Source organism: Podarcis raffonei, chromosome 6 (assembly GCF_027172205.1).
Source record: "Podarcis raffonei isolate rPodRaf1 chromosome 6, rPodRaf1.pri, whole genome shotgun sequence".
NCBI lineage: Eukaryota > Metazoa > Chordata > Lepidosauria > Squamata > Lacertidae > Podarcis > Podarcis raffonei.
This window is the reverse complement of record NC_070607.1, coordinates 24,326,903-24,351,164: the sequence shown is the minus strand read 5'-3', so window position 1 is coordinate 24,351,164 and position 24,262 is coordinate 24,326,903. Positions and strand designations below refer to the sequence as shown.

The following is a 24,262-nucleotide window of genomic DNA, read 5'->3' as shown; positions in this document are numbered from 1 at the left end:
TCCCTTGAGTTACCAAGGTTGCAGTTTCCCAGGTGATAGAATACAAATGCATGTACAAATATAATATGTTAAATTAGACCTAATGTTTCTTCCCTAGGACACTTTGCAAAACCCTACGGTGAAAGGCTTCTTAAATGAGCAGCTGGGTTCTGAAGGTTTCACTGCAGAAGATGTGATCAATTTTCTGTACAATGGGCCACCAGAGAGAAGAAGTGAAGGCATGGTGAACTTTGATTGGAGGGATGTCTTCAGTGTTGCCAACCAGGCTCTGCATATGGTCCACGAGTACCTGCAGGTAAGACTGGTATCTTTTTCAATATGAGGATGGATGCTCAACACAGTATTAGAACATCAATGCTCAAACATTTAGAAAATAAATGTTTAGCAGTAGCTTTCAATCCTTCCAGCCAGCCAAACTGCAGAGCTTTTAGGCTGTGTGTGTGCTGTTCAGGGCCATAACTTTCACAATCTAGGGAGCTGGCATTGGGGCTAGTTTGGGCAAACAATGTATTTGCAGTTTCAATTGAAGTTTACAGTCCACAATGCAAATTCTAAAAGACAAAGAAGGAATAAGCATGCAGCCATAAGTAAAAAAAACCTGGAATACCAGTGTGGTGATTTTCGATCTGTGTTCTGCAAGAGACGGGGGCATGAGAAATAAATTAATTCAGTAATTAGGGGCTTCTGAGAACCCAAGGAAAGGAGGCTGTCCAATCCCTCTTGGCATGATTCACTGCTCTGGTCTTGGTTCCTTGCAATCAGGGTTTGTAGTTCTGCCACAGATCCATATTGAGTGTGATTGGATCATTTCTGATGCAAGGCCGCTGCAAAATTACCAGACCTCAGAGGAAAATAACTATTGTGTCTGCATGAATTACCTGCCTAGGCTTGCTCCTTCGAGCCCAGAGGTGCACCCAACAGTAATGCACACAGAAGGATGGAGGGTTGACTCCGCTGCAGTGAGAGGGGTAATTCTTATGGGTGGCGCTGTGGTCTAAACCACTCAGACTCTTGAGCTTGCCAATCAGAAGGTTGGCAGTTCAATTCTCTGTGACGGGGTGAGCTCCCTTTGCTTTGTTCCAGCTCCTGCCAATCTAGCAGTTCAAAAGCACACCAGTGCAAGTAGATGAATAGGTACCGCTGCAGCGGGAAGGTAAAGGCTGTTTCTGTGCACTCTGGCACTCGTCACAGTGTCCCGTTGCACCAGAAGTGGTTTAGTCATGCTGGCCACATGACCCAGAAAGCTGTCTGTGGATAAACGCCGGTTCCCTCGGCCTGAAGTGAGATGAGCGCCGCAACCCCATAGTCACCTTTGACTGGACTTAACCATCCAGGGTTCCTTTACCTTTTACTTTTTCTTACTGTAATACACTTGAGACCAAACATTGGATATAAGCATATAATATGCCTACAATTTTAATTCAGATGAGGACTTACTTGATGGAAACCTCCCCCGTGAGAAGAGCTCACAAGCAAAAAAAAACAAGCATGTCTAAGGGAAGGCTAGGCTAGAATTTGTCTCGCTGAGTCTAGTTTTCTGTGTCTTCCAACTTCCAGGTCCTATTGCTCCCAGGCCAATTCCATCTTCTTGGTCCCATTGGGAAAAAGAAACAGAAACATACATTTTCCCCCATGGGGTCCAAAGCAGCAATTTGGAGGTTGAAAACCAACTAATAGGGAAGGGTTAAGATTTGGGCTTCAGTTTTACTGCTTGGGAGGCTGGTTTAGATTTGAAAAGGAAAGGGGGTGGCAAAGAGATTTGCATGTGATGTATGAAGGAAGAGTTGGCTTAAAAGCAAGTAAAGTGGTACCTTGGTTCTCATACTTAATCCGTTCTGGAAGTCGGTTCCAAAACTAAAGTGTTCCAAAACCAAGGTGTGTTTTCCCATAGAAAGTAATGCAAAACGGAGTAATCCATTCCAGACTTTTAAAAACAACCCTAAAGCAGCAATTTAACATGAATTTTTCTATCTCACGATACAATTGATCAATTAAATGAAAGCAGTAATCAATGTACTGTACTATAAAATGAATAAAACAGTATGGAAGATAAGAAAAAATAAAATTAATTTTTCTTACCTGCACTGATGATAGTCATTGTTTGGATGGGGGACTTTTATCCATTTCCGCAGTCACACAATCAGTCAATCAATCAATCAATCAATCAATCAATCAGTAGCTGAACTGGGTTCCATATGGCCACAAAAACAACTGAAAAAGCTTCAAAAACAAAAACGCAAAATAAATAGCAAAAACAAAAGTGGCAAACTTAATCTGTTCCGGAAGTCCGTTTGACTTCCGAAATGTTCGAAAACCAAGTTGCAGCTTTTGATTGGTGCAGGTGCCCTGGGAACAATATCTGACAGCCACATTGGATGTTCGGCTTCCAAAAAACATTCAAAAACTGGAACACTTACTTCCGGGTTTTCGGCATTTGAGAACCAAGGCGTTTGAGAACCAAGGTACCACTGTATATGAATAGTCTGCTGATAGTGTCCTCTTATTTTGGAATTGTGTAACTTCTCACTTCTTATGTGTAAAATTGTGGTACTCTTTTTTTGTGGGGGAAGGTCCTCAGTTATTGGGCATTGATCTTGCTTGGGTTTGGGAGGAGGGAGGTCTTGCTAACGAAGCAAAAAGTATGCTACAAAGATGAACTTTTGGCATGGAGCAGGATGAGAGTTGAGTAGAACAATGGCTTGATTGCTTCCCCAGGGGTTTTAAAGAGAGGTCTTGGCAGGCATTAATTATGGGCCCCATATCTTTCTGACTTACGACTTTGGGCGAGGCAGACTTCACTTGGATAATGGGGGAAAGCAACTTGATGCGAACAATTATTTGTAAGCATTCGTTGCTAGCTCTTATGTTTAGTTTAAAAAACTGATTTTATTGGATTTCTGTGTTGCCACTCTGAATAGCTCAGGGGAGCATACAAAAAAATGATCCAGAGCCTTGAAGCTTATAATAAAAAGAGATTTAGAAAACACCCTGTATGTGTCTATGTTGTTGAAGAAGGTAGAACCTAAGCTGTTTAACTAAGCAGTTTTAAATCAATCTCTGTTTGGTCATTCATTTATTTGCATTTTGAAACTGAGCATGCAATGGTATCCTGCTAGGGTCCAGAGCCTACTGACCGTCTAATTTGATGGCTTTTCCTTACCAAATTATAAACGCTAAGTGCTATAAAAAACACTAAGTATTTTTGTGGGTGTTTTAGTTAACTTCTAGTTAAAACTGAAAAATATACAGTGGTACCTCAGGTTAAGTACTTAATTCGTTCCAGAGGTCCCTTCTTAACCTGAAACTCTTCTTAACCTGAAGCACCACTTTAGCTAATGGGGCCTCCTGCTTCCGCACCGCCGGAGCACGATTTCTGTTCTCATGCTGAAGCAAAGTTCTTAACCCGAGGTACTATTTCTGGGTTAGCGGAGTCTGTAACCTGAAGCGTATGTAACCTGAATCGTATGTAACCCGAGGTACCACTGTACAGGGAAGAGTTCATCCATAAGGTTCCTTTACGTTCAGTAAAGAAAAACCTGTAGTGTAGTAGTGTTGTACAATTTTATTTGCAAAGAAGGATGCTTTTGTGAAATAATAAGTTGCCTACAGTTACTTCATATTGTTGCTGCTGTTATCCTTGAACTAAACCACCAATACTGTATGCTCAAGGGGATTTTGGGCTTCTGGTTTTTGAGCAGCAGCCTCTCTGAAATATACTCAGAGTCGCAAGGTGATTTCATGCTCTTTATTCAGCTCATAGTGGTGAGGAGGAATGAATGAGAGTCCCCTCAAAGTATCTGCTTTATATACATTATTTACACAATGGGCTACACATGATTGGCTAATTCCGGAATTCTACTGTAAGCCAATCAGGTTGTGGATTCACTTCTATCTGGAGCATGATTGGGTAGTTCCTGCCAACCAATCATACTGCTGCATTGTTCTAGGACCAATCAGACTGCTGCATTCTGAATCCTATTGTTCTAGGACCAATCAGACTGCTGCCTTTTGGATCCTATTGTTCTAGGACCAATCAGACTGCTGCAGTTTGGATCCTATTCAACTCAGTACATAACACCCCTCCCCTCTAAGTTCCAGTCCTGCCCGGGAGGTCGCATTCATAGTCCTCGAGGTACGCTGGCGGCCTACGTGTGCGTTGCGGCCTGGGGTGTTCCCTGGTCCGGGGTTCAGGTTCTGGCTCGTGTTCCAAGGATGCTGGCTGTGATGGGGCTATTTGGTCTGGCGCAACCGGCTCGCTCAGTCGTGGTTCTGGTTCCGGTGTCCTTTCGGCCTCGCAGGTCCTCTCTGTATTTACTGATTCTGCCTCTCCTGCTGGCCCCTCGTGCTCTATGGGCCTCACTGCCCCTCTGTTCCCTTGGGACTCCTCTGACCTTTCCTCCTCCTGGTTTTCTCCCGGGAATCGTCGCCGTATCTGGTCGCAGTGGCGGCGCCAGCATTGCCCCCCATCTGTTAGCACCTCATACGACACGGGGCCAGTGACCCTGGTGACTGTGGCGGGTACCCATGCTGGGCCTGCCCCAAAATTCTTTGCGTACACTGGGTCCTGGGCCTCGAAGGTCCGGGGGTTCCTGCCTTCCCCCACCACTACCTCATCCTGAGCTCTATCGGGGTGAAGGCGGTCCAATCTGATTGCAAGGCGCCGACCCATTAGTAGTTCAGCGGGGCTCCGGCCAGTCGTTGAGCTGGGGGTGCTGTGCTGTGCTAGAAGGAATGTGGCAAGGCGGTACTCCCAATCCCCTTGCGTCATGCGGCGAAGGGTGTCCTTGGTGGTCCGCACCATGCGTTCTGCTTGGCCATTGGTGGCAGGATGGAATGGTGCCGAACGGATGTGGCGGATGGCGTTCTGCGCTGTGAAGGTTTGGAATTCTCCTGACGTAAATGCAGTCCCGTTGTCTGAGACGAGAGTGTCAGGGAGCCCGTGGGTTGCAAACAGCCTGCGTAGTACCCGGATGGCTGCGGACGTAGAAGTGGACGGTACCAGTGCGACTTCCAGCCATTTGGTGTAGGAGTCCACCACTATGAAGAATGTTTTCCCCTGAAAGGGGCCAGCGAAGTCCACATGCAGGCGTGACCATGGTGCTCGGGCGGACTCCCAGGACTGGACTGGGGCCCTTGGGGGATCTGGGCGGGATTCTTGGCAGGCCTGGCAGTGTTTGACCCAGGCCTCTATCTCTCCGTCGATCCCCGGCCACCACACATAACTCCTGGCAAGGGCCTTCATTCTTACTACCCCTGGGTGTGTCTCGTGTAGGGCTGTGAGGACCCTTTTGCGGAGGGGCTGGGGAACAACGACCCTGCTTCCCCATAACAGGCACCCCTTGTGGGCCGACAGTTCATGTTTGCGGGTTGTGTAGCCGGCGAATTCTGGCCCGGGGCTGCTGCTGGGCCATCCCCTCCACACCCAGTCCAGGACCCGGGAGATGACCCTATCTTTCTTGGAATGGTGTGCAACTTCTTGTGCCTGAATGGGGCGGTCGGGAAGCAGCTCCAGGCTCATAACCTCTTGTGCAGGTGCTGGGTCGGGGCCTGTTTCCGGTAGTGGTAGCCTGCTGAGGGCATCCGCATGGCCCATCGCCTTTCCCGGACGGTGAATCAGTGCATACTGGTAGCTGGCAAGGAAAATTGACCACCTGAGGACGCGAGGAGACAGCACTTGGGGGGTCTGCTTTTCAGGGGCAAATAAGCCAAGCAACGGCTTGTGGTCAGTCACCACGGTGAAGGGCCGCCCGTACAAGAAATCATGGAATTTTTTTACTCCCTTCACAATTGCCAGACCCTCCTTGTCGATTTGCGAGTAGTTCCGCTCGGTTGCGTTGAGTGTCTGGGAAAAGTATGCCACCGGTACCTCTCTTCCATCCGGGAGTTGGTGTCCCAGGACAGCGCCAATTCCATAGGGCGAGGCATCGCATGCTAGCACCACCGGCAGCCTCTCGTCGAAGTGTGCCAAGACCGAGTTTGAGACAAGCAAGTCCTTGACTGCCTGGAATGCGGCCTCCTGGCGCTGGCCCCACACCCAAGGGGCCCGCTTGTCCAGGAGTCTGTGTAGGGGCTCTGCTACCGCCGCCTTGTGGGGAAGGAAGGAATGGTAAAAGTTCAATAGTCCCAAGAAGGCCTGAAGTTCAGTCTTGTTCTTGGGCGCTGGGGCATCACAAATGGCCCGTACCTTGTCCCCAGTCGGGTGGACCCCTTCTGCGTCCACCATAAATCCCAGAAAGTCCACCTGAGGCACTCCTAGTAGACATTTTTCCCGCTTCACCTTGAGACCCGCCGTCTGGAAACGGTGCAGAACGGTGCGGAGGCGGTCCTCAAACTCCTTTGGTGTGGGCCCGGCAATCAACACATCATCGAAGAAGGGGGTGACGCCAGGAATCCCTTTAAGTAGAGAGTCCATTAGATTCTGGAATATGCCTGGTGCCACGCTGACACCGAATTGCAGCCGCTTTACCCTGAATGCTCCTCTGTGCGTCACAATCGTCTGTGCCTCTGCTGTGGCCTCATCTACTGGCAGCTGTTGATATGCTTGGGCCAAGTCCAGCTTGCCAAAAATTTTCGACCCAGCCAGGGTGGCAAGAACATGGCTGACCACTGGCACTGGGTATGCATGGGCCGTGAGGGCCTTGTTTATGGTACATTTGTAGTCTGCGCAGATGCGGACTGAACCATTAGGCTTGACGGGCGTGACGATTGGGGTTTCCCAGGGGGCATTAGGCACCGGCTCCAGCACTCCTTGCTCCACGAGCCGGTCCAATTCCTCGTCTATACGGGGTTTCAGGGCGAACGGGACCCGGCGGGCCTTGAGCCTGACTGGTCGTACTGCGGGGTCAAGCTGTAGAGCAATGGGGGGGCCCGTATACTGTCCCAATTTCCCATCGAAAACCCCCGGAAATTCCTTGCATATGGCGTCCACGTCCTCTTGTAAGCTAGTGTGGTTCACCCCGGTGACGGCTAGCCCCAGTGGTCCAAACCATGCCAATCCCAGTAAGCTAATGTAGGGGCCCTTGACCACAAGCAAGTCCAGTTGCCGCGTCCGCCCTCGGTATTGCACCCTGAAGGTCCCCACCCCCATTGTGGGGACCTTACGTTTTTGGAAGTCCCGGAGGGTGAATGGGGCCGGCCTGAGTTTGGGACCCCCAGTAGGACACAGTTTCCTTAAGGTCCTTGCCGAGATTATGGATAGAGTTGAACCCGTGTCAAGCTCCATGCGGCATGGGGCCCCCTCTATCTGTACGTCAACATAAATTTTCTCTACGTTGGGGTGGGGCAACTGGTATACCTGGAAGTCCGTGAGCTCTGTCGAGTTGCCTTGGTGCGTTGGGCCCCGGGACCTGGGGCTCTTGGATTGGTCATCTGATGCCTGGCGTCGGGTGGGCCGAGCCCGACACACCCGGGCGATGTGTCCCAATTTTCTGCACTGCCTGCACTCTGCGTTGCGGAAACGGCAGGTCCTCCTCTCGTGACTTTCTCCACAGCTTGCGCAGCTCCCTCCTTCTCGTCGAGGCAGCTGTGGTATGTGGGCTGCTTGAGTGCGCTGCTGTACTCGGTGCACCTCCTCCCTGTCGGATCCTGAGTCGTCGGTGAGGTCTTCGTGGTGGACCCTCGGTTGGGACAGCTGGCTCGGCCGTGCCTCTTGCGTCGACCTCTCGGCAGCTTCCGTTGCCAGGGCCTCCTCCAGAGCGACCTGGAACGTTAGGTCCTTCTTAGCGTAGAGGCATCGTTGCAGCTTCTCATCCTTCAGGCCACCGACGAGGCGGTCACGAAGCATGTTCTCCAGCTCTGAGAAGTTGCAGAACCGGGCGGCTTGGCGGAGAGAGGTCACAAACCCAGTTATGGTTTCCCCAGGGGCTTGCCGCTTTGCGTAGAAGGCATTTCGACGAGCCACCACTGAGGGCTGCGGCGAAAAGTGCCCCTTCAGCTGTTCCATTATTGTTTTGTATGGAACAGTAGCGACGTCTTCAGGCGCAAGGAGAGCCCGGGCGATTTCAAACGTCTCCTCTCCGCAGACGCTGAAGAATATCGCCCTCTTCTTGGCGTCTTCTTCGTCGGTGACCCCTTTGGCTTCTAGGAGGAAGGTGAAACGGGAGGCGTACGCTTCCCAGTCTCCCGATGCTGGGTTGAACGGCGAGAAGCTGTTGTCGGTTGCCATTCTGAGTTCCTTGTGTCCCGGAGCTGAAGCCTGGATACACGGTGCGAGGCAGCGGTGCGGCAAGTGGCGGTGCTGCGGTGCTGTGTGTGGCAGTCAGCTCAGCGGGATCCCACCTTCGTCGCCAGTGAAATATACTCAGAGTCGCAAGGTGATTTCATGCTCTTTATTCAGCTCATAGTGGTGAGGAGGAATGAATGAGAGTCCCCTCAAAGTATCTGCTTTATATACATTATTTACACAATGGGCTACACATGATTGGCTAATTCCGGAATTCTACTGTAAGCCAATCAGGTTGTGGATTCACTTCTATCTGGAGCATGATTGGGTAGTTCCTGCCAACCAATCATACTGCTGCATTGTTCTAGGACCAATCAGACTGCTGCATTCTGAATCCTATTGTTCTAGGACCAATCAGACTGCTGCCTTTTGGATCCTATTGTTCTAGGACCAATCAGACTGCTGCAGTTTGGATCCTATTCAACTCAGTACATAACACTCTCCATACAATGAAGCAAGCTATTTTTTGAATCTGAGAATACTTAAAAAAAACCAAAAAACCCCAGCCTGCGGCTTAGTAAGGGTTTTTGTTGTTGTTGTTTAAAGTCAAAAATTTACTGGGCATGCCAGCCCTAATGGTGTGCCTATAGCAGCGGGGTCTGATCTGAGGCCTTCTGGATGTCGTTGGACTCCAACTCCCATCAGCCCTAGCCATCATGGCCCATTGTCAGGAATTATGGGTATTATAGTCCTCTGGAGGGCCACAGGTTCCCCAACTCTGGCCTAAAGCAGCCTTCCCCTCCATCATCCCTGACCATGGCGCATGTTGACTGGGGCTGATGTGAGTTGGAGTCTAAAATATTTGGAAGCACCAGGATGGGGAAGGCTGGCTTTAAGTAACTCTTTGGATCCTGGTTGTTGCTACTATTGCACCCTATATCCAAGTTTGACTGGACTTAACCATCTAGTGTCCTTTATCTTTACCTTTTTACTACTGTTATGCATGGGGTCTTCTGTTCAGGACAGTGTTGTTTCCTTCTGGGCCAGAAAGCCGGTTTTCCTCCCTCAGGGCCAAAGATAAGCAACCTTTCCCCTAAACGTTGTGGCCTAGATTGCATCTTCTCTCATCCATTTTGGATTTTAATAAAGGCTTTAGGAAAACATAGTTGCATTTGGTAAGACTGCATAGAAGACTGTCCTTTATTTGAAAGGCTGTGTCCTGCCCAAGTCTAGTGTAAAGATAACAATATAAAAGAAAGGGATATGAATTTGCTCATCAACAGTTAGCAGCCGGACAGTATACTGAGCAGGACCACAGGTGTCTATGACCAGTACCTACTAATGCAGCTGGAGCAAAAACTGCAGCCAGGGAGCAAGTGGGCTGGACCCTAAGAAGCAAAACAGGGAGCTATTAACCCATCAAGCATCCAGAGGAGGATATATAAGGCATATATCTTTACTGCCAGCTACTCCGCTTCTTGGTGATGTGCTGTATTATTGTTTACAGCGAAGTCTTCTCCATCCTTCTTAGTGGAACCCTCTACTTGAAGAGACCTCTGGTGGCATAACTTTCTGGAGGCTCTGGGCTCCCACTGAATCTGCTGCTGCCTTTCCTCTTGAAGTGCAGGTGACAAAGGTTGAACATTTAGGGCCAGGCCAGGCCTTGGCCTGTGCTCAGATGGGTTATCAGTGGGGCTCAGGTGAGACATCCGTGAGCCAAAGCACTTTGGTCAGCCTTAGGACTTTTAATGGGCCCTTCCATGTCCTCATGAGGTCCTGTGCCTCTTCCTCAAAGGAGGCCTTCTGATTGTGCAGGATCCTGACAACTGTCACTTGGTCAGTCTTCCCCACTATGGTGAGACGTATTTCTGTTCATATTATAGTTATTACTTTCTTGATTTGCATCAGTACAGATGAATTTTGGGCAATTTTTTGTCATCTTTTTTGTTATCAGTGTCCACTTTTCAGTGATAGAACTGTACAATGTTCCATTTTACATATGAGCATAATTATAATACAGGTGGTTTAAATACATCGCTTTTTGTTGATCATCCACTAAAAAGCCTTGACATATACTTTAACTAAGGCGTATTTTGGAACATCATCAGTTTAGTTAAAACAGGATCCTTTCTATTCAGAGGTGCTTCCCCCACCCTCCCCCACCATTTAAAACAACATAAGAAAAGTTTCTTTAGATGACAAGGCCAAACAAAGGAGACTTTACATTTCAGAGAAGTCTGCCTGTTAAATCACAAGTTGTCTGCAAGCACTTTGATGTACAGTAATTGTTGGTTGTTGGCTTGCCGAAAAGACCATCTAGATAGAAGATAAGATCAAACAAGTTGGCTTTGTGTGGCATTCTATGAGGTGAGGTAATTAAACACATTTCTTCCTAGTCCGTTTAGGAACTGAATGCTGCCTACTTACTTGCCAAGATGAGACAATGATAATAACTCGCTGGTTTCGGAGTTAGGAAGCTCAATAAAAATACAAATATATGGTTATGTGTGTTTTTTTAATTACTTGCCATGCCACGTTTACAGTTCCCAATTGCTTTTTCTGTTACAGTGCACAGGAGTGTGGTCAAAATGTGAATATATCAGTAGATATAAAGATACATTTAAAGCACACACCCCCAAAGGAATCCTGGGAACTGTACAGGCAATGACCAATTAATGTGTCTCTGAATGATGTGTGTTTGTGCATGCGCGCATGGCGCCGAACCCGGAAGTGACAGAAAACATCACTAAACATGTCCCTTAAAAGGTATTTCGGGGCAGGGCACACTTATGTGTGCTCTGCCAACATGCGTCGCATCTAGGAATGGAACCTCCAGGTGAAATGGTTGTTGACTGTAGTTGAAGGGTGTTTGGAATTATAGCTCTGTTGGGGTGGTGGACTACAGTTCCCAGAATTCTTTTAGCAGGGGAAATGTGTTTTATGTATATCCCATGTACACATAGTGCCTTCTGCAGGGATGGACTATATAGGAAATGTGGAATGGAACCCCTTCATCACCCCTAACACTTTTAAGTAGACTCTGCTGGTCATTATATAATAATAAAAGTTTGTGACAATTTTCCAGTCCAATAACTGTGTCTACCTCTTGATTGTTGCCATGGTTCCATTCATAGTCCATAATTTCCATGTATTCATTGTGAAAGACACATATTCAGATGCATCCTCAGCCCTCCTGCTCATTCCTACTGGGCGTATATGCTAAGAATCCCTCCTGTTTTCACCCACAGCCGGCATGATTTCAACCCCTACACTTTTCCAAGCATGCAGAGTAAAGTGGAGGCTGAGTGAAGTGTTTACCCATAGAGAATTGTGTCTTGGTGCCTCCTCACTGCAGTGTGTTCTTTCTGCTGAAAGTGCTGATGAGACACTTTCCTCTTGTCTCTACCTGGTGATTTTGTTTGCTCTCCCAGTCTTATTTTCCAGGTGGTGGGCTCACATTATCTTTTCCCTCTGTTTGTTTGCTGAGATGAAGGTTTCGCTTTGGTGTTCTTCCTGGCTAGACATTTCTTTAATGACCAGGCTCCCAACTCTCACCCTACAATTACTTCATTCAGGCTGCAGTCCTACACCCATTGTAATCCACATTGAACTTGGGGGGGGGGACCTCTCTTTTGAATAAACATATGTAGGATTGCATTGTCAGTCTCCACATGTTACAGGATGGTAGGACAAATGTTAGATGTGGAATATTCTTAAGTTGGCCTTTTCGGTCTTTCCTTTTATCTTTTAATCACCAGTTTTTACATATCACTTTAGCATGAGAATAGGCATAGAAGTCTTAAGGCGTGTCTACATTAAAAATTTAAATTGGATTCAAGTCTCATGCATTTCCCAACCAAGAAACTACCAGCAATCCAATTTCAAACTGGCTTCAATGTGTTGTGTTGATGTTGTTTTACAGCAGGGATAGCCAATATGATGACTTCGAGATACTGGTTTTATTCAATTGTTTCAATTATTTATTAGTCACTTTTCAGGACCCAAACCCAAAGAAAAATAAAAACAATCAACTATCAGGCAGAATACAAATCCCATGGTCAGGGGTGATGGGGAGTCCAGCAACGTCTAGAGGGTGCCATGTTGGCTATCCCTGCCTTGGAGTAAGAAGCAAAAAAGTTATAGTGAATCCATTTGTGCTTATGTAATGCATTTGTCCTTCTGTCCTACGTCAATGTGTCTTCCACCTTTTTACTCTCTGCAGTGCTTGGCTCTTGATAAATTTGAAGGCCACGTGGATGAAACCCACGTGACTCACCGTGCCCTTTCTCTTCTGGAGGAGAATAAATTCTGGGCTGCTCTCATCTTTCCTGATCTGGACCCAAAAACCAGACTGCTGCCGCCTCATGTCAAATTCAAGATTCGCATGGATATAGATTCAGTGGAGAAAACGAACAAAATCAAAGACAGGTGATGGCAGTTTCGCATCTCGCAATGTGTTGAAGGCCTGGCCCAAGCTTTGCCTAGGTTATGGCACTAGTCCCAGGTTGGCTGGAGTCAGAATATAAATCAGAGCAGCCAAGACATTTCAGTTACTAAAACGGAATATCCCGGTGGTGAAAATATTATAATAAAAAGCTAGATAAGTGATATTTTGCTACTCTTTGGGGGTTTGCCACCCCAAATTCTGCCTAATGGTAATCCCTAAATCAGAGGGTGTTATGAGGCAGATGAGCAGATGCTTGATAATATACAGCCATCCTTTATATGATGGTACAGTGTGGAATGCACATCTAGAATTGGACCCCACATTGTGTAGACTGGTAACAGAAGAGAAGCCTTGAAAGCCTGATTTACTCGGTGTAACATAATTTATGGTAACATAAAAAGCAAAGATAGCTGTGTTAGTTCATAGGAAGAGCTGGAAAAAACAAGATATTGGGAAATAACTTGAATAGGGCCAACTAAAAAAGTTACAAAATAGTGAGCAAGCTTTCTCCAGAATTATTCGTCAGGTTGGATGCTGTACAAAGCTGGGGGGAGGAGATAGGAGAAGAAAACACAAAGAGTACATTAAAAATGGACTGGTTATTGTAGCCATAAGGTTTGCATTTAGGCTCAGTCTCAAAATGGAGGCTGCAGACTGGCTGAATTAATCTCTGCTAGGTGTTGCGGGTTTCAGGTTACACTTAGGATTCTGAGACAAAGAAGCAATGGCTGAAAAGCCAATTTGGAAAGTATAAAGCACCAACAGTAACCCAGATCTGTCTCCAGCCTTAAGCTAAACACACAAGTTCCTAGCTGGGCGGGGATCTGTAGTTCTCATAAAGGTAGAGCTGCCACTTTTTCAACCTTGAATAGTGTAACTCCGAGGCTCTGGCAATTGTAATGTCAACCCTAGTCAGCTTTCCACCACCCTCAGCTTTCTAGGCTGAGTATATTAATGTTTTTATGTCTTCACAGGTACTGGGATCCTGGCCCAAGAGCTGACCCAGTGGATGATCTGCGTTACATCTGGGGAGGCTTTGCATATCTGCAAGACATGGTTGAGCATGGAATCATCAAGACGCAGACTGGAGTTGAAGTGCCTTCAGGGATCTACCTGCAACAAATGCCCTATCCATGCTTTGTAGATGATGTGTGAGTAAGAGCAGCCACAGTGATCTGTTTCTGATAACTAATTGGGTGGCTGGGTGGGTGGCAGATTGGATTTTACAGGGGGCTTGGCTGCTTTTTGCCTTTGATCTTGCTGAAAAGCTGGAGAAATCCAGGATGAAGGTATTAGGCAAATCTCCTCCCCACCCCCAAGGAGTCCAGGATGGGCTGCTGCCCTGGTTAAGTCTGAGATAAGGAGGCTGAAACAAAAAAACAACAACACCAAAGCACTGGAGCGTTTTAAAACTTTAAAATAGAGAACAGCAAGGAGACCTTAGGTCTGGGATAACTTCCATTGGGAAAACAACAATCCATGGATTCATTAGCAGGAATGTACAGGAGAAGTTAGAGTTTATAGCTGTCTGAATCTTGCCATAAAACAAAAGGAGAGGGGAAAGAGCTTTTGTTTTTGTTTTTTTAAAAACTCCTCTGGTTTTTAACAAGAACTTGAAGGAAGGTTTGGTGAAACGGTACAGTGTTCCAAAACAATCAGTGGCTTTCCCTATCTCTGGAAAACATTTTACACTGACTGACCTAGCAGGATTTTGTTCTCTTTTTCTCTCATGCAACCACAGATATTGTGTGGGCAGTTGTGCCCCAGAAATGCCCTTGCAAATCAGGGAGCCAGAGACTCTTGTAGCTGTGGTGCTGCCACTGGGGATTCCAGTGCAGTGAAGTCGACAGCGTGTCTGACTAGAATCAGGGAGACCCATATTAGGAACACCAGAAGAGCCTGCTAGATCAGGTCGATTTCCCATCTGGTCTGTTGTCCTGCTCCCACGGTGGCCAACCAGATGCCTGCGGGAAGCCCAAAAGCAGGGCCTGAGTGTACTCTCCTCACTTCTGATTCCCAGCAACTGGCACTCAGAGCCACACTATCAGAAGCATAACCATTGTTTGTCTAATACTCTTTTAAGACCTCCCAAGTTGGATGCTATAACTGTTCCTTATGGGACCGAACAGCAGCATTTATATGGGCTGCGTGAAGAAGTACAGTCATACCTCGGGTTACAACTGCTTCAGGTTGCATTTTTTCGGGTTGCGGACCACTGAAACCTGGAAGTACCGGAACACGTTACTTCTGGGTTTTGACGGTTGCGCTTTCCGCATGCGCAGAAGCGCCAAATTGCAACTCAGGCATGTGCAGACGCGGGTTGTGAACGCTGTGGGTTGCGAACGTGCATCCCACATGGATCACGTTCACGACCCGAGCGTCCACTGTACTTTCTTTTGTCTGTCTCAAATATTCCAACATTCAGCTTCACAGGATCTTCCCCAAGTTCTAGTGGTATGAGAGAGAGAGGGTCAAAAACTTCCTTGTCCGTATCACGTTCAAACACCTGATCAACTATTAAGCTCGCAGTCTTTTCCTTTCAGACTTACATACCCCACAGGCCTGTTTTGAAGTTTTGTATGCGAGTGGGGAGCGATAATATGCCATTGTGTGAGCTCCTTCGTAAAAGTAAAAAAACGTAATAAATGATAAATGAAATTTGAATAACTTATCAGCACCCTGCCCCTGTAACAAACAGTCTTTGAGCAGATAAAAATGAAGATAATAATGTTGCAGTAAAAATACAATACAAGCAACAAATCAAGCACAAGAATAAAACCAAAACAGGCAATTTAAAATAGGAAGCAAAGAAATAAAACCCCATACCAGAAAGATATAAGAGTAGGCACCATGCCAGGCCTCTTTAGGCAGGGCATTCCACAATGGGTGGGTCTGCAGTTGGGACTTGTCAACCTGGGAAGGTAGCCCATTGAGGAGAAGGAAAACTGATCCTAAACCTCTGCTGCCTTGTGGCATATCTTTGGGAGAAGAAAAGGCTAAGGAGTAAACCCTACACAAATTTGGAGACCCTAAGAAGGTTGGATGGTGCCTTGCATGCCTCCTTCTGGCAACTCCTGCAGCCAAGCTGGTACCAAACGTATCAGTGAGGCCAAGAGGGGTGTCCTGTTGTCTGGGCAGCCCAGACCCTCCATGCACACTGTCCAGGCTTCTGCCCCGGTCACTTAGGTGCAATTAACACAGTGGTTTGACTTCACCCTTGGAAGCACACTCCATTGACAGACAGATGCCAAAAAAACCCAAGGCCACTAAAAAGGCCTTTTCTCTCATAGCCACCCACAGTCCCTCGCTAGGCGGGGACACTTGGAGAAGGGCCTCAGATGATGGCTTGGGGAGGGACATGTGGGAAGAGGTCATTCCTCAGATACCAAAGCCTCCAAACAATGAAGAGCTTTAAATGTCACACCTCTGAAAGATCAGCATTGTGAATAGTTCTGCAGCTACAGTATCTGAGCATCTTCCTTTGTAGGGTTTTGTGGCGGCTCAGCTGCCTGTGCTGCTATGCGCAGGAATGGGGTAGGGGGTGGTAGGGTCATAGTCATGCATACAGCATTGGAGTTTTGTGTATCACCCCCTAACAAAAACCCAACAATATCAAATTCTTCAGCCTCTTACTTCAACTTCAGCTATCCATTAAGTTCAGCAATCCTGAGGTTAGAAGCTGAATGAACTTTCTTTTTCAGATTACAGAGGGTAAGAGACCAGGCCCAGGGTCTAGCTTTTTCTAAAGGTTTCACATTCCTTTGATTTATCATCAATCATCATTAACCCCCAGGTCTCTTCTTTACATACAGGGAAGGGCTCTTAATGCCGTTTTTAAACTGGTTTCACAATGGGGAAATGCTCGTGTAAAACGAGAGCTAGATTAATAGCGTAGGCCCAACACATAATGAGACGAGATCCCACTTACGTCGTCTTTTATAATTCCGCTTTCAAAGTTGCTTCAAGGCTGTCTCTTCTTCTAAATCATACTATGCTGGGTATGTGCTGCCATAGCTGCTTGTCTGTGAATGAAGTGCCTGCCTCTGATGAAAGACAGCCCTCTGGTGGTTAGACCCAATAGCATAATTCTTGAATGTAAACGCTATTCTTTTAGATTCATGCATTTTTTAAAATAATTAATTAAATTAAATTAAGCATTGACAATACTGCACTGAGCATACAACCTTTCACCAGGTAAAATATATATTTAATATGTGGCATTTTTCCTACCTAGAAGGCACCTCAGTTTGGGGAAAATGCCGCATAGGCTCATTTTACAACATCACATGTGAAAAATCACTCTCGTGTATCTGTTGTCATGACGGATTATGGAAATACAGTCTCGCATGGCTCCCTCCCCAGTGAATATACTGGCTCTATGCAGGAAAAAAGTGGCATGAATCAGGTTGAGGTCCTAACTTGGGAGTTGAACTCAGTGGGAGTTACTTATGAGTAGACATGTGTAGGATTGCATTGTCAGGATAGCAATGGGTTGGAGCTAACTAAATTCTACTCAGAGTAGACCCATTGACATTAATGGACCTAAGTTAGTCATATTTATTGATTTCAATGGGTTTACTCAGAGTATACTTATGCTGAGTACAACTCAGTGTGTGCACCGTATAGCAGCATCTCCCTGCAAATATAACAATATTTCTTACTTTCCTTGTAAGGTTGAAGTATGTGAAAGTAAAGTCACAAGTATTGTTCTAGTTGGTGTCATTTGTACGTTGTTTATATACTTATCATATTGATATCCCATCTTTTATCCTAGGAACTCATGATCCACCCTCATTTTTTCTCTCTCTAGACAACATAGGCTGAAAGTCAGTGAACGGGCTTCATGGCTAAATGAGAATTTAAACCCAGCTCTCCCCATTCTTTGCCCAACACACTAGCTGCAACATGCTGGCTCTTTGACAAGATATTGGTAGGGGGACAGGGGAAATACACAGTGGCTTGGCACTCTGAAAGTGAAGTTTGGCAGGGAAGCCTTATCATGAAGCAATAACAGCAGAATCCTGGAGGGCATCATTTTGTGGTCTCTAGTTTCTATTTCTGTTTCCTTTTTAAACACAAGGGTCTGTCTGGGAGGCACCAGCTTGCAAAATATATCCCTTCTCTGCCACAAATAGCATGGCCTAGATTAATTCTCAAAAACACTCTTTTTCTCCATTTGTCCAGTAGCGACCTCACTTAGCAGCCAAGATGAGAAATATTCTGCCTCTGCGTTCCTTTTGTTTCTGACTTGATCTGTCTTGCCATGATCTTATCTCTGGCTCCAGATGCCACCCCCTCTCCTAGCAGCACAGACAAAACAGACGCAGATAATCTCATAAACATATGATACAGGTTTATTCCCCCCCCCTTTAATTGCTACATCTCCATGTGCTGACTTGATCGTATCCTCAAGGAGGAGGCATGGCTGTGCAAAAGGGCAGGATCTGCCTCTAGATCAGGTATTTGAGAAGGGTAATTGATCACAGGGCTTTGGCGCAGTCAGAGTGGGTTCAGCCACAGCACAAGATTGCTACCTATGCATGGCAGGGAAAGAATATTCCAGCCAAAGTTGATACACCTGTGAACAATTTAAACCTGCTCCCCCTCCCATTTTTAATTTGATTTCTTCCATTGAATTGAGATTGCCATTAACACAGAGCTAACACAATCAGAAGGTGTTTATTGTTGTTCCCATAATGAAAAACCTTAGACAAAGATAAATCAACCACCAAGTGGAAATAGCAGCGAGCAGACTGGGGATAGGGGCTGTTGCCAGCTCTACTGAATTTTAAATATATTGGGGGTTTATATGGGTTATGAATTGTCTGCAATAACAGAGGAAGGCGATTTTCAAAAAGGCAGAACCCATAAATCCTTATGGGGCAACATTTCCTGTTCAAGTGAAATCCATTTTTTAAATCCACTTTCCTAATAATGAAACTTCGCTGTCTTGGGGATGCCGTGACGCTGTGCACTCACACCAGTTTTATGCCAACTTAACTTTCACGACTTCCCCTAAAGAAAACTGGAAAGCATAGTTTGAGGATGCTCTGAATTCTCATGGAAAACATCGGGAGTTTCCCTAGAAAGAAGGAACGGCTGTTAGACCAGTTTCAATCTGTGTGTCCCTTTCGCACTGCCTCTTGGAGACTGTATGATTTTAACCTTTGTTTTATTTCTTTCCTGGGCAGCTTCATGGTTACTCTGAACCGTGCCTTCCCCATCTTCATGGTGCTTGCTTGGATCTACTCTGTCTCCATGACGGTAAAGAGTATTGTGCTGGAAAAAGAACTGAGGCTGAAAGAGGCCATGAAGAACAGGGGGGTCACTAACGGGGCTGTCTGGTTCACCTGGTTCCTAGACAGCTTCATCATGATGGCTGTGAGCACGTTTCTCCTGACGACTCTCATTACGGTAAGAGCATCACCTCCAGGCGAGGAGCGTTTTTCTTTTTCAAGGCCCAGACGTGCCATTTTGCACTCACGCTGCCGGTACTACCAAGGAATAATGGGAGCTATACGAGAAAGAGACAGACAGACTTATGCTGGAAGGATCAGCCTCCCGAGCACGTAGCAGCAGGCACATTCCTTTAGGTAGCCCCCAAAGGCAGCATCAGCACTTGACAGAGATAGATATGTTTACTCCTGAGAGACTCGCAAGATTGCCTTCATGACAGTGCCTCAGGTTGGATTAGGTTTGACAGGTCACGTTCTAAACATTGCTGCTCACTTCAAGGAGGCCTCAGAAAGCAGGATTTTCTCTCTTTCTTTCTCTCTCTCACTAAGTCTCTCACTTCTTTTTAAACCTTACTGTGAGGCATCTACCCTCTAACTCATTTGTCACAACCACCAGCTGTTTGCTTGGTTCGAAAAAATACATTGCTTCTGGGAGGGGGCACACAGAGTCATACCACTCAAGTGTGTCCCTCGGCGTTTGCTTTGATCTTTTCAATAAGCTTCTCCGCATTCCTCTATTTGGTCTGCAAAGTCTTAACATAGGAAGCTGCCAGGTCAGACCACTGGTGCATCTCACTCAGTGTTGTCTACAGTGACCAGCGGTGGTTTCAGACAGGGGTTTTGCTCAGGAAAATTAACCACAAACCTCCCACATTTTGGATAACCTCCAAAGCTGTGCCAAACTTTTGCAGTTGTTTTGCCAGACCTATTTAGAGGTGCTGTGAATTTAACCTGGGGGACCTGTTGCATGCTCCGCCACTGAGCTGCAACCCATCCCTTAACCTCTCTCTTTCCTTCTCTCTGGCTTACTTGGCCTTCTAACGTCTGCCAGACATGATAACTGGGCATTGCTTTGCAAAATGCAGAATGGCCCTCTTAGTGACTGCAAATATGCGCAACGCAGAGGGTGCCATAAAAGGCCAGAATCCACCTTTCAGCTTAATTGCTCACACAAAGTTATCCAGACTGTTGATTCTCTCAGGAAATAATAATATTGATGTGCCTTGTCGAGTTGCACAACAAGGAAATTTTTGAATTCTCCAAAAGCTTTATATACCGGTAAATGCTGAATGTTATCTAATGAGCATTCTAGGATAGTTCCCAATGGATTCTCCCTTGCTCAAAACACTCATGGACATCCAGTAAAGTGGAATGTTGGAAGATTCAGGAAAGAAAAAAGGAACAATGGAACTCACTCCTGCAGACCACCAACTTGGGTGGCTTTAAAAGAGGATTAGACAAATTCATGGAGGATAAAGTTATCAGTGGTTACAAGCCATGATGGCTACATTCCGCCTTCATGCTTGGAGGCAGTACACAAGAAGGGAGACTGCTGTTGTGCTCAGGTTCTGTTTGTGGGTTTCCCATAGGCATCAGGTTGGCCACTGTGAGAACAGGATACTGGGCTAGATGGGCCAATGCCTGATCCAACAGAGCTATTCTTAAGTTCATTAGAAGATGGAACTCTTGCTTTTAAGTCATGGGTCATCTTGGCAGCTGGTGGGTGGAGTGCACCTTTCATGCCTCTGAGTAAATAGTGCCTGGGAAATTTCTCCTGACAAAGGCGAAGCTGAAAATGCAGTGGGACCTATTCTGTCATATTGGGAACTACTTAACAGCATGAAAACATACCTCTGTATGGCTTGGCTTTTTTTGTTCTGTTTCTTCTTGTTGGGTGTGGCGCTCTTGTTTTTTCCTGGTGACCCTAAGGATTTCTTTCTTTATTTAATTTTCTGCTTCCTCTTGCTGTTTGTTTATTATAAGGGTACTATGTTATTTTGATTGCTTTGTGATTTGCTGCATTCTAAAACAAAAGAAAAAGCCTTCCTGATAAAGATGACTCTGGATGCCAGAATCTTAGCGCTTGCTAAAGAACAAATATTTGTAAACAACTACTGCTAAAGCACAGTTTACTTTTATGAGAAAAGCCTGCTCCTGTTCAATTATTCCTCTGCCAGGCCTACCTGAACTGATATGGTGTGTCAGCTTTGACATTCTAGCTTGGCTTAGGTATGCAGTCCTATAGTTAGCACTTAACTTTGACACTACATTAATTTGGTTCTTATTGTTTGTTTGAGTTCACCAGCAGGGCTGATGTTATTTATATCTGGTGTTTCCCCCCTGGACTGAGGTTGTTTCCCACTTCAAGTTCAGATCAGTGTATCCAATATATCTTTTTCTTCTTCTCTAGAATAGTTAATGCCTTACGTGCCACATGTACGTTGCCAAATACTGCTGTTAAGAGAATGGCTTTGGCAGTATCTTTTGAAGAGTACATTAGGGGATCTGACATCTGACATATTGGCAAACTATGAGCTGGTTGTTGGCAATAGACCCCTGGTGATATAATCAGATATGCTAGAGGCCTCCCCATTCCTCTATAGGAGTTTATGCCAGCAGTGATATCATACTAGTAGTAATTCATACTGTATATTGTGCTATTCCATTACTGCCACTTTTTGTGTGTCATTCTTCCTTGCACAAGCATAATTATACTTAATGCTAATAATTACTGCTACACATGAACAAGCACACCTCCTGTGTGGGATAAAACAACAATGATGGTCAATTGCCATTTGTAACTTTTGTCAAAAAATAGCTGTAGATATACAAGGCCTAAAAGTACAGAACAATTATCTGTCCCACTTGATTAGATAAAGCTAACATCCAGTTGAGGTCCAACTGTTCACTGTAATGGGGTCCTTAAAGATTCATAAAGATCATCCTTGGTTTACTTAGCAGTGCAAAGGATCCTGGTAGATCTTAGCCACCCTCATGAGATCTCCCTGGTTATGGGTATTTGAATGTCATTTAGCAGCAAAACACTATTTCAGCTTTTTAAAAGACAGCGACTTTTAAAAAGACAGTTGATTCCCCTCTTCATGGACCCTATTTTTCAGAGGACTGTAATCTGGGGAGAAGAGATGACATGCATAATCAGAATATGCTCTGAAAATTCAGTATTTTGGCTTTTTGGTTTATTTATTTTTAAGCATCTGCTTTCAGGCAAAGATGCAGTGTGTGAATTTGTATAAAAACACTTCAAGCAAACTAGGGAGGTGGAGGAACATGTTTTTAGCCCCATTCCAAATCTCTTACTTTTCACGTTTTGTAAAGTTTTAGTCTGGTTAAACTATCTGTTTGACTGCTATAGGATGCAATGCTGTACATGCTTATCTGAGAAACAGTCGCATTGAACTCAATAGGATGTTTGAGTAGACATGCATAGAGTTGCAATCATAGCAAAGTGATGTCCCTTGATCAACAGAGGGCAGCTGCACAATTTGTGCTGGGAGGAGCAATGATAACCTGATATTTTTTCAATAGCAACAATCCATGCAATGGCCTAATGATTATGGAAAGGCAGATGCTTTTGTAATTCATGATTCAGTCCATGAGACACCCACATGCTAGACTAGACCTGTGCCTTTGAACTGAACTTAGAGCAAGTGAGGGTGCTGCCTTAATGATGAGCCAGAAATCTGTAGAACAAGTCTTCTGAACTTCTGTGTTTGAACTCTACCCTGTGATGGTGGTCCTCCTGCCTTGTTATCACCCGGTGCTCGGTACAGGGATGAGGAACCTGTGGCCCTTCTGATGATGTTGAACTACAACTCCCATCATCCCTGAGCATTGGTCCTGCTGGCTGGGGCTGATGGGAGCTGGAATCCAACAACATCTGGAGAGAAATTAAACCAGTGCCTATCTAGGAATGTGCAGGGTCATCCTGTCGTCTTTTAATCCGTGGCAACCTTCCCTGCAAGATAGCTACTGGTAACCATGCCCTGATCTTAAAGGAGGCTGCATTACCCAAAATGCCTGATCTTGAAGCTAAGGAGTTACTAGCAATTCTATGACATTGAGCAACCTGCTGCAGCAATATTGCAACACCTTGCATGAAAGGAGAAGTATGATGAAGCCACACTGATGACATGCACAGCACAGAACAAACAGCACATCTTAAGCTGCCTGTTGCTATGATCTGGCATTTACAAGGATTGGATATGTTGCATGACCGCATAGGATACTTAAAAAATTCCCATACAGGTTCATCCTTCCACAAAACACACACACAGTTGTTGAACAGAGCTAGGAATACCCTTCATGTATCTTATTGTTTGGAAGAAGGTAGAATATCAGACCTACTGACTTGAGTTTCACCCCAGCCCTGCTTTTTCCAATAGACTCTGACATAAATGCCTAGGCAGAGAGGATGGATAGCAATGAATGAGCAGAGATGAGTTCTGTCTAAGCCATGCCGTCAATGGAGACTGTGATTAACTGGATCTTTCTTTCTTTCTTTCTTTCTTTCTTTCTTTCTTTGCAGTATGGCAGAGTGCTTCATTACAGTAACCCCCACCTCCTGTTCCTGTTCCTGTTGACCTTCACCACAGCCAGCATCATGCAGTGCTTCTTGCTCAGCACCTTCTTCTCCAAGGCTAATCTGGCAGCTGCCTGCAGTGGCGTCATCTACTTTACCCTATACTTGCCTCACATCGTTTGCTTTGCCTGGCAGGACCGGCTGACTTTTAAGCTAAAGATTATGGTGGTAAGAAATCCTCTTCACCCACTACCTGCACCCAACTCAATAGAAACCACAGTGCCCTCTAAACTGTGTCATTTATAACTTTTATAATTTCATCTTGTTTTCTCAACATCTTGGAAGCCTCATAGGTGGGAGATCAGTGGAAACCTGTTGGTTAAAAAGTTTAAATACTTAGGCATCCACTTCCAATGGAAATACCATTGTAAGTTTGCACTTAATGCAGCAGATACTGTAACTCTAGCTCTGGCTATCACCTGTATCTTCTTTAACAGAGGGAACCAGTTCGTCCCAGCTGCACTAAAGGTTTTCAACGCCAAAGTAGCCCCAAAACTCCTGTACGGCATTCCATTATGGATTGGTGCAGTTAAGCAATTGTTGGAATGCTTCCAATCCAAATTTATGTGCAAAATCCTGGCACTGCCAAATTGTGTGCCATATACAGCCATTTGTCTGGAAACTGGACAAACGCTGCTGGAAACCAAAGTGTGGCTCACCACTATAAAATTCTGGTTCAACCTACATTTCATATCCGATTTATCTTCTTTAATTTTCCACATGCTGGCAGAATCCCACCACTCCAAATTGCTAGGTTGCATTGAGAACAAAATCAGAACCTGTGGCCTATCACTCGAGTCACTGCTTACGCTCCCACA

At 45.7% G+C, this 24,262-nt stretch overlaps 1 protein-coding gene across 1 annotated transcript in view; it reads left to right on the top strand.

Annotated features, from left to right (window-relative positions):
- The window catches only part of ABCA4 (ATP binding cassette subfamily A member 4), a 100,879-nt gene that overhangs the window by 35,969 nt on the left and 40,648 nt on the right, over nucleotides 1–24,262 (top strand). The window contains exons 12-16 of the mRNA XM_053390974.1: nucleotides 98–295; nucleotides 12,384–12,589; nucleotides 13,583–13,759; nucleotides 18,800–19,022; nucleotides 23,391–23,612. Coding sequence (XP_053246949.1) covers nucleotides 98–295; nucleotides 12,384–12,589; nucleotides 13,583–13,759; nucleotides 18,800–19,022; nucleotides 23,391–23,612 — 1,026 coding nt within the window. The remainder of the gene's footprint in view (nucleotides 1–97; nucleotides 296–12,383; nucleotides 12,590–13,582; nucleotides 13,760–18,799; nucleotides 19,023–23,390; nucleotides 23,613–24,262) is intronic.